Raw genomic sequence first — 10,717 nt, 5'->3', positions numbered from 1 at the left:
AAATATTCTATGCTACAATTTTATACCATAGACTTATTTCTATTGACCCCTGATTAAAAAAATGTAAATGTCATTAATCAAAGAATAACGTCATGTCATACAAAATAATTTCGCGCCAATACCTGTGTTGCTGTGAAATGTGAATTTGTTGTTGATTTAATATTTTATCTTCCCTACATACTCATATCTCTTTATTTAGTAACCTTTTGAACCAGCTTATCATTTATGTTGTGAATGATATCTGCATAGTTTATGCGAGTGCTACTGCGGCGCAGCTGAAGAAAATTATGGATTTCAATAGAAAAAGAAAATTGACGAGGACCCCTCTAACCGGAAGTTTGGTGGAGACGTATCCTCATGATCTTCAATTATACAAGGTTCCACCTGTTGATAATATAACGCTTCAAGAATTCGAAACTTTAGCTTTAGAGAGGCTTGCATTATTAAGAAGTTTAGCCTCTGCTACAACTCTCCAAGGCAAACGAACTAATTCCAAAGAGTGGGTAGAATCTGTTATAGCAGATTTGAAAAAACAAGGCTTAAAATATTATGTCAGACTTTGTGAAAAATCAGCATGTGGTACTTCAGAAGATGATTTACAAATAAGACGTAAAGATCATATTGCACACTTTATACTAAGACTTGCATATTGCAGAACTGAAGAACTTCGTCGTTGGTTCATTGCACGCGAACTGGAATTATTTAAAATGCGATTCACGATAATGAGCAACGAAGCTGTTGACGCCTTTTTTAGGTTCAATAATCTATGCTTTACAAGTATTACAGAGGAAGAAAAAAATTCTGTGCTGCAGAATCTTAGGGAATCAACACATTATATTCACCAAAATATTGATAATATTAATTTTTATAAAGTAAAGTTTTATGAGGTTCTTGATCTTGTTAAACTCAGGAGAGTTTATTTACAAGGTGGATATGCTTATATACCTCATAAAGACTTTGTTTCAGTTTTGTCAGGGCAGTTTCGAACCCAGCTTAGGCAAAGCTTAGCTATTGCTTATCATCATCTGGGAGAACTAGAGCAGGATGAAAGACTTGTTGGTTTGTTAAAAGGACTGCATCAGACATACACAGGAAATGATTACAGCAACTCTAAATCAGTTGTGCCTATAGAAAGCATAGATTCATTATCTGTCAAGTCATTCCCGATGTGCATGAGGCAGCTCCATGAGCAGTTGAGGTTGGCTCACCATTTGAAACACGGTGGTAGACTTCAGTATGGATTATTTTTGAAAGGCATAGGTGTTACTTTGGAAGATTCTTTAAGATTCTGGAGAGAGGAGTTTACTAAAATAATGGAGTTGGATAAGTTTGAGAAGTCATATGCATATAATGTTAGGTACAATTATGGAAAAGAAGGAAGTAAGAAGAACTATTCTCCATTTAGTTGCCTAAAGATTATCAATTCACAAGTCGGTCCCGGAGACTGCCATGGATGTCCTTACAAGCATAGTGATGTCAGTAATTTAAAGAATAAATTGCAAGAATATGGATTAGCTGCCCAAGGTTTGTACTGTTTTTATGGTTAGACTTCTACCTCACTTCCATCATCCCCATGAGATCCGGTTGCAGGTTAACTCTCCTAGAGCCCTAAATGTGCCTATAATCATAATTGTGTTATAAATAATAAGTAAGTCAGGAACTCTGTTTCCAACTAATCTCCATAAAAGACCCTAACTTCTGCTTTACATATAGTCATAATTAAAAATTATTTGTTAAGTTTAACTAACTGTACTTTTATTTCAGCTGTTTCAGATATTGTAGAAGTTGTTAAAAAAGGGCATTATCAAGTTGCTTGCACTAAATATTTTGATGCAATCCACAATACTGATATAGCTCTAGGGATAAATCACCCTAATCAGTTCTTTGAAGAGAGTCAGAAAATAATAACTGATGCTGTTAAAATTGAACCCAAATATGAAGGAAAAGCAAATATCAAGAAAGAACCTGACAATGATTTAGAAGACATGGATTTTGATGAAATAATGACCAAGTAATTAAAAGCACAGTCCACATAATTTTCAGGTGCTATAGTGTAATGAACAAAAGTTTTGATTTTAAAAATTGAATTAAATGTTAAAATGGCATCTCAAATGGAACCAGCTTACTTGACATAATACATTCCACCTCCTCTCTTGACAAACTTTTTGTTCAAATATATATTTTGTATAATATGTACTTTAAAAGGAGATTTGTACAATTTATATAAATAAAAACAACCTAATTTTATACAGTTTTTTATTAATTGATGAGTATCAGTGAATTGGTTTCCTATTTTTTCTTAACATACATTGCTCTATGGCTGATAATACGCCCACAATAAATACCAAATATAAAAATTAAACCTACAATAGAAATAAATACAACTAGAAAATATTTCTTAAATGGCGAGGATACAATTTCTTCATATACATCACCAAAATCATGCACCACCTGTAACAAAACAATAGGTCATGGAACAGAAATTTAGTTGTAGCCCGCGGCTTCAGTCGCGTCATTTGGGACCGTTTATAGTAAGTAGGTATTACGTAAGCAGATTTATTACAATTATTTACCTCCCCATTCCCTTGCTCTCTTACCTCCTGCTCCCGTGGTTATGTAAACATTTGTCAATCAATGTACTGTTTTTTTTTATTGCCGCTTGCAATTCTTCGATTCTCTTAAATATGATAATATCTAGTTCTATGTCGGCTTTTGCTTGTAATTTGTAATTTCGCCACACTTCGTTAACTATCGAATAGAATAGAATAGAATAGATTTATTTTCAAAATTGGATACAAGGTATCACTTATTGACGTCACATAACTTAAATCTAATTATAACTACTACCGCTTCCAAAGCGCATGTGTAGAAGAAGCGGCGGAACAAACTACACTGCAGCATTTTCATAGGACGTCAATTTACAAATATAGATCTCTTAAATCAAAATCGTGGACGAATGCACATTGTCTACATTAAAAAACATGTATGAATGTAGAACTGATTATGTCAATACGAATATTTCGTCAAATAAAATAAATATAAAATAAAATATGTACATACTGTACAAATTATGTCAAGATCATGTCAAAATACACAAGAATTAAGAGGCTATTATGTCCAGCTCGGGCCACACATGTTTATCATTAATATAATCATCCGTGCTGTAATAGGCTTTCCTACAAAGCTCAACTTTAATATACTGTTTGAATTTTCTATCATTCATTTCAAGAACACTTTTTGGTAATTTATTATAAAATCTTATACAATTAATCAGAAATGATTTCCCTACCTTAGCCAGCCGATGTGCTGGGATCGACAACTTGTAATTGTTCCGCAGTGATCTACTAGTACATTCACCTACTTTTTTGAAAGAGTCTAAGTTTTTCCTAACATGCATGATGTTATCGAATATGTATTGGGAGGGCAAAGTTAAAATATTTAGGTTTTTGAAAAAATCTCTAAGGGAATCTCTTTGTTTAAGACCGTAGATATATCGAATTGCCCTTTTTTGTAAAATGAAAATAGTTTGTATGTCTGCTGCTGATCCCCAAAGCAGTAGACCATATGACATTAAACTATGAAAATAACTAAAATATACTAGCTTAGCAGTTGCCACATCCGTCAAATGCCTAATACGACGAATAGCGTATGCTGCAGAACTAAGCCTTTTAGAAAGTTTTAAAATGTGAGCATGCCATTTCAAATTTGAATCTAATGTTATTCCTAAGAAAGTAGTACTATCAACAAAATCTAATCTTTTACTACTTATACTAATATCCACAATTGCCTGCCGCACATTGGGAAGTGTAAACTTAATGCATTGGGTCTTATTTGCATTTAACAATAAGTTGTTGATTGTAAACCAGTTAGAGATGGCGGCTAAAGTGCTATTCACATCATCACAGATTTCGCTACGGCGGTTCATTTTAAAAATTAGTGACGTATCATCTGCAAACAACACGATGCCAGTCTGTTTCTCAATCATGCAAGGCAGGTCGTTGATATATATCAGAAAGAGAAAAGGTCCCAAAATGGAACCTTGCGGTACCCCAATTTTTACCGTCGCTCCTTTCGATTTTGTATTATTTAAATCTACCGTCTGTAATCTATCACTAAGATATGATTTAATTAGTTCAACGGCAGCAGTATCGAACCCGTAATGAGCGAGCTTGAGCAGAAGAGTTCTATGATCTACGCAATCAAATGCTTTGGTCAGATCGCAAAACACTCCGATGGCATCCTGTGAGTCTTCCCATGCATTGAGAATATGAGTGACAAGAGCCACACCTGCATCTGTTGTACATTTCCCCTCAGTAAAGCCGTATTGCTGACTATGAAATAATTTATTAGACTTAAAGTAACGCTGCATTTGATTAAGCATGATTCTCTCGAACACCTTGCTCAAAATTGGTAAAATTGAGATTGGTCTATAATTACCAGGATCTGATTTTTCACCTTTCTTGAATAATGGAATTAGTTTACTATACTTCATTAAATTTGGAAATATCCCTTGGTCAACACAATTATTGAATATATATGCTAAGTCCCCAGCTATAATATTTATAATATGACATATCACAACAGCCGACATACCCCAATAATCCTCAGACTTTTTCAGATTAAGTTCTTTAAAGGTATTAATAATGTCAGTAGGGTCAATATTTAAGAATTTAAATTTGGAACTGCAAATGCTGACATTATTTTTAAGTAGTATTTCAGCTTCATTAGGGCATGAGTCAATATTTGAAGTTAATTCCAACGGTATATTTGTAAAAATATCTAACTACTTACGTACTTGTATGAAATTTTTTAAAACTTCCAAACAATTTTTGGTATACCTAACTTGGATTTGTCTATTTGAAACAACATCTTATTTAAACATTAAACTTTGGCTAATGGAATCAGTCGTAACACACATGTTACCTTGTTTTACTATGCTTACAATACCTCTACTTGCTATAGTATCCAATTGAAACAATATACTGAAAGAGGAAATTAAGCCAAGTGAATAGAGCGCGGTTATTGCCCTACTCGGTACTAAAGCGAGTGCCTAAACGTATGAAGTATTTGCGGGAATCCCCGAAAATTGGGTTTCGTTTTAAAGGAGAGACAATGTGAGAGTTGCCATTCGTGTAAAAAAAGTAAATACCTACCGACAACGTAATCAACATCTAGACTTTCCCAAAATAAGCAAAGCAAAGACCCTAATAGCAAATCTTGCGGGAACTGAATATTAACTATCCTTAATATTCAGGACTCCTTATAACTCAAAGCGTGCTTAATAAATCATTTTCCGCGATTTAGTACGCACCAATGGTCTGTTTTCCAGTTAAATCCTCAATTCTCAGTACATTGTCTTTTTAAACGGTTTTATTTAGCTCACCCCGTTTGTTTTTTTTTTCTTCATCCTGGCGAAATTCCGTTACATCTACACCACTCAGGAGAGGACCTCGGGTTATGTGTTAAAAGTACAGAATAGGATCCGTATCATGCTTTTGATAATTACCATATCGTTGGCGACGTACTTGGCAAATTTGATCTTCCAAAGTCAGACTAGCTAAGAAGTGCTATAAAATAATATAAGGGTACTTACTGAAGCAACATATTTATACATCTCTAATCTATTAGAGAGCTCCTTTTTACATTCTGGTTCTAGTTGTCTACTGCCATCTTGAAGTATAATTTTTAAACATTTCAATCCTAAAATTTACAAAAAGGAAATTAATTTACTACCGACTAGACTGAATAACAGATTTTAATATAAATAAGGTTAAAAATAAGCTCTTAAATATATAATTTTTTTCATTCAGAACCCAAGAAATATATTTATTTTTAAAATTGGATACAAGGTCAGGTCATTGACGTCAACAACTTAATTATGCTTACAATACTAATAATTATTTTTACCAGCGCTTCCAAAGCGTATGTGTAGAAAAAGCGGTGGAAAAAAAAACAAAATAGTATTAGCGAATCTTACTTCTCCCGGCCCCTTTTTCCAGATCCTTACAATACTTCAACAGATCCAGAGTACACGCTCTCTCCAATAGGGGGTCTGCCTCTATATCGACTTCTGTCCCCTCTATTATCTGGACTACTTCACGAGCACATTCCTGGGATACTATTTTACGGTTCAAGAGAGCTTCTTTTAGACATTCTTCCACCTGAAATGAAGATAACTTTTATTATAAACTACATTGGAAGTAGATCAATGATTACATTCATCATCTTCCTCGTGTTTGTCCTGGCTTCATCATCACCTCTCTAAGAGTGAAAACCCTGTGTCCACTTGTGACCATAATTCCGGATTGACTGGTACCTAAGTTGAGTGTCATGGTTACACATTCAGATGCCTGAATGTGTATGTGTGTGTGTGATATCCTCACGATGTTTTTCCTCGCCATAAGAGCGACTGTTAGCACTCAAACGTAGTGCAGTCGGCAAAGAGCCATCGCCGAAGTAGGATTTGAACCTCATTACTCAACCGGGCACCTTGACCGTTCGACCATCTAAGCTAAATATATATGTTAGTAGGCATACATAATACTACTTACCCTCCCATCAGAGTTGGTTATTGAATCATTTGGAACAGCACATATAGTCTTAATTTCAGCACTACACAGCCGCACTAGTAACGGGTTCAATCTGTAGTTTAAAGCTTGTTCCTTCAATATGTTCGCCACTTCGTTTTCGCATGTCGGTGTCAATTTCGATTCCCGGAAAAATTCTTTCAAGCAAACTAACACTTTCCCTTCGAGTTCAACATCCTCTGGTTGATGAGCTGTAAATTTATAAATTGCTGTAAATCTGCTGCTACTGCGAAAAATTATTTTCCCATGTGTATTCTTGTCTCTCTCTCTCAATCCATTGAATATATTCGAGCTATACAGCTGAACATGGCCTTTTAGTCTTTGCGAGACTGTTGGCTATGTCTACCCCGTAAGGGATAAAGACGTGATTACATTTATGCAAGTATGTATTTTTGTCTAATCAAAACTTTCTTACTGAGTGTAGGGACTTATTCACAAACATTAAAAAGTAATGTAATGCCTTAGTCTGTGATGTCTACCTGTATCCAAGAACTGCACAATTTTCTACTGGGAATTTGATTAGGAAACTTACTAGTAGTGACAAAATACTTACCAATAATATGCGAGCAATACTTTTTAATGTCGCCATTACAAGAAATTTGCAAATTATTATTGAGTCTGTAGTCCATATTTTGTTCAATCATTCTATTGACAATAACAAGTTTACAGTTTTCATCAAAGTTTGGTTCTTGTTGGTGAATCTAAGAAAAATATTTAAAAATTGATTTTAATACAACCACAGTAATATTATCAGTTAAAAATTTTGACTGCTAGTCATATTGTGGGGCTCCTTTCCCACAGTATTGGATATGAATTATCTTTTTCAGTAATCTAAATACAAACAATAATATTAAAATTGGGTTAATCTTTTGCGAACAAATAAATCTTTCCTTTTTATCTGTATACAAAGTTATTGATCATTGTATCAAAAGTAATGAAAAAATTGTAACATTACCTTCAAACATTCCAGTATCTTAGATGGCTTTGTATTATGACAGTACATATCAATCATGTCAGTACAAGTCATCATTAAATGATAATCAATTGCATTATCTGTGAATTCCTGCTTTCTGACTACAAATAAAGCTTTGCGACAGGAATCAGAGAGTCTTTTGTTTGCTGTTTGCAGACATTCTAAAGCCGCAGACTCTCCAACAGGCACATTAGAACAATATGTGAATAAATCTCTCTTGCAAGCTTCCTTTAATTCTGGATCCAAATCAATATCCTCCTTTTGCTGGAATAATTGACTCCTCAACTGTTGACGGCAATCTCTCGGGATGGTCGGCTTCCTCCTGCTTATAGTATCGTTTCGGACAATCTCACTGAGACATACCACTACTTGACTTTTTGTTTGTGCTTTAGGACAAAATCTGACGACATAAGACTTGCACGCATTTTTGAACTTCCTTGTGAACCTGTAATTCTTTAATGAGATCAACTGTTCATGTTCTATGGCTGCCCTGCATTTTGCATCGGCTTTGATTTCAGCATCATTTTTATGGGATATCAAACATTCCATCACATCATCTTCCTCTATTTTACTTTTCAGTTTTGAAGAACATAACCTTTCAATGGCATCCCTGCAATTTATATTTATCACAGGGTTCAACTCTATATGACCACTCTGGGTTTCTGTAAAATTAGCTACAACATCTTTACACTTTCCAGACAGATCTTTTAATTTGCTTTGTAAGCATAGTATTTCTTCACCTTTACCAGTATGATCGAAGCAAAGGTTTGCCAGGTCATCCATGCAGGCATCTTCTATTTCAGGAAGCAAATCTACACTGACTGCTCTTTGTCGCATAACTCTCCTAACTTGCTGCTCACATCCTGGCCTCAGTATGCCTTTCAGTTCAGAGTTATATGCATAGTTATACAAACATGGCAATACTAATGGATCCTTTTCAGATCTGTGCTCACTCGCATCAGCCCACTGCAACTTCGCTTTGCACTGTGTCACTGCATCATACTTACAGGCTGAATACAATTGCGGGTCCAACTTAAAATCCCTGGATATAAAATACTGTATTTGCATTAATGCAGTTTCACATGCAGGTCTCATTGCCTCAGTTCCTAGTCTCTCCATGAGACAAGACATGACTTTTCCATTACCTCCTTTCTCCATAGCTTCTCTACAAGCATCATTAACTGTTTCTTTGCATGCTTTTCGTAAAACTGGATCCACTCTCCAGTCCTCCCCAGGATTGACCTCTTGCACTAGGACTTCCAAAGATTTCTGACAGGCAATGCTTATCCTTTTTTCTTTTCTCTTCCTAGGTCTAGCATGGTCCATCAAGCAATGAATTGTCCTCCCACCAGTCTCAACACCTTTGCATAATGTAGTTATATCATTAGCACAGTTTTGCATGAGCTCAGGTGACAACCTGTAGTCATTCATCAACATTCGCCTATGGTCAATCATTTCACGTAAGCAATTAGCAGAAATTGTGCTATTATTTCTAGACTCATTTTCTAAACAGAATAAAATTTGTGCAAGTCTCACATCCTTATCTTCTACTACGCCTTTCCTACAGCGGTATTTTTTAATGTCGTCTTTACAGGCCTTGACTAGACCCCTGCTCATTTTGTAATTCATGACCACACCTCTTTGGTCATAGAACAACTGATCTTGACATCTTTTGGTCATCCCTGAAGAAAATATAACAATAACATTATTTTACTAAGAAAGATAAATATCTCAACTCAATTATAAGACAAAGAATCAAGTAAACAAAATGAGGCTTTAGAACTATATAGCTTTAATGAGGAAAAACCAAAATAAAGAAAATAAATGGACAGATTATGTATTTCAAATGACATGACATGTTGTAAGTACCTACCATGTTTTTTAATTATTTTTATTTCATTTACTTAATTATTATTATTTAATAACATGGATTGTACAAAAAAAGAATGTTTAAGTGTTTTATCTTAATGAAACATACTTACTATCATCATTTTTGTTGTTCACAAGACATTTATACATAGACCATGATCGTGGCAACTCGTCAGGGCAGAACATTATCTGATCTGGTTTACAGGCAGCAAATACCAACTTATCTAACTGTAATGTGCTGTACATAATTTCATTCAGTGCTGAGATTTCAGACACACATTCAGGCCGGAGCAATTGTTCTTTATTTTGAAGACATTTGATAGTCTGTGTCTGTGATAAACTATTTGGATCAGGCGGAATTCTGCCACATGAATGTGTTTGGATATCATCATTACAATATTTAATAAAATTAATTGTGATCTGCCAATCATTAAATATCAATGATTCAATCTTGTTTATCATTCTCCAACAGACCTTTGATCTGACACTTGACTTCTTCTTTAATATGCAGTCAATTGCATTTTCACCAGGGCCAAGGCAGTCCATTATCAATGGCTCATCCTGACAAGGCTGCCTTAATTTCAGATTTAGGAATGTAAGATCGAGAAATTGCGCTTCACGCGTCCATACTTTATGCTGGCACTGAAAATTGACTTGAGTCTTGTTACTGCGTGTTGTGTTTAATGCACAGGAAAGCAAAGCGAGATCGTCAGTCTGTAAGCATTGTTTTTCTAGCGCTGCACATCCTCTTATAAAATCAGCATCAAATTTACTATAGCGAGGCTGAATTTCATCACGCAGCCCTAGCACATTGTTTATTGTGTAAACCAATAAACAATGCAGAAATATTAAGTATAACATATCGATGCCGGCACGTCTATTATGTAGGTATTAAATTTATTTAGAATCCAAGTACATAGTTCATCGGTTAATTGGGAATGTTGTTTATATTGTTGTAAGTCTCATTACTGCATTGAACTTAAGATTGTTAATTTATATTGCACAGATAGATTCACCTCAATAAAATCTTTATTTTACGTAGAATTTTAATAACAAAAAAGAAGTCAAGTCAGTGTCCGGTCAGATAGAAGAAAACAATACATAGACAACAAAAATTTTGACAAATCAAGCTTTTAATTATCATTGGAATTCTTCACTTCTCCTAGGACCCTGTAATTTTGCTTCGTCTGAAGGCGAGGGCGAAAGAGGAATTACTGTTAAAAAATTAGTATCATTTCTACTGTCAAACAGGGTTACCGTTATAAACTAAGTACAGTTATGCTGTATA

The 10,717-nt window shown here is 34.7% G+C and overlaps 2 protein-coding genes across 3 annotated transcripts; one reads left to right on the top strand and one right to left on the bottom strand.

The window, feature by feature from the left end:
• Positions 1–106: 106 nt before the first annotated feature.
• Positions 107–2,247, top strand: LOC106143177 (DNA primase large subunit). Of its 2 annotated transcripts, XM_013345197.2 has the most exons (3): positions 107–377; positions 656–1,524; positions 1,765–2,247. In XM_013345197.2, the coding sequence occupies exons 1-3, from the start codon at positions 358–360 to the stop codon at positions 2,013–2,015; spliced, it is 1,140 nt and encodes a 379-aa protein (XP_013200651.1). In that variant the 5' UTR covers positions 107–357; the 3' UTR covers positions 2,016–2,247. The 2 variants fall into 2 exon arrangements, with proteins under 2 accessions (XP_013200651.1, XP_013200650.1); XM_013345196.2 differs by having other exon boundaries at positions 107–1,524.
• On the bottom strand, positions 2,243–10,525 carry LOC106143176 (Golgi apparatus protein 1). The gene is made up of 7 exons (XM_013345195.2): positions 9,543–10,525; positions 7,543–9,242; positions 7,141–7,288; positions 6,552–6,778; positions 5,978–6,161; positions 5,594–5,700; positions 2,243–2,451 (listed from the first exon to the last, which is right to left on the bottom strand). Exons 1-7 carry the CDS (start codon positions 10,288–10,290, stop codon positions 2,290–2,292), a joined length of 3,276 nt encoding a protein of 1,091 aa, XP_013200649.1. The 5' UTR covers positions 10,291–10,525; the 3' UTR covers positions 2,243–2,289.
• Positions 10,526–10,717: the final 192 nt, after the last annotated feature.

Source organism: Amyelois transitella, chromosome 2 (genome assembly GCF_032362555.1).
Source record: "Amyelois transitella isolate CPQ chromosome 2, ilAmyTran1.1, whole genome shotgun sequence".
In the NCBI taxonomy this organism is placed as follows: Eukaryota; Metazoa; Arthropoda; class Insecta; order Lepidoptera; family Pyralidae; genus Amyelois; species Amyelois transitella.
The sequence above is the reverse complement of the archived record's forward strand: the minus strand, read 5'-3'. Positions and strand labels throughout refer to the sequence as shown.

Bases quoted from the DNA above. Each gene is read 5' to 3' on its own strand.
- LOC106143177 (XM_013345196.2), top strand. From the start codon at position 288: ATGGATTTCAATAGAAAAAGAAAATTGACGAGGACCCCTCTAACCGGA. The intron at 1,525-1,764 runs GTTTGTACTGTT...CTTTTATTTCAG, and splicing joins ATATGGATTAGCTGCCCAAG to CTGTTTCAGATATTGTAGAA.
- LOC106143176 (XM_013345195.2), bottom strand. From the start codon at position 10,290: ATGTTATACTTAATATTTCTGCATTGTTTATTGGTTTACACAATAAAC. The intron at 7,289-7,542 runs GTAATGTTACAA...TATTTTTCTTAG, and splicing joins AGATACTGGAATGTTTGAAG to ATTCACCAACAAGAACCAAA. The intron at 2,452-5,593 runs GTAAGTACCCTT...GTTTTGTTACAG, and splicing joins TGTATAAATATGTTGCTTCA to GTGGTGCATGATTTTGGTGA.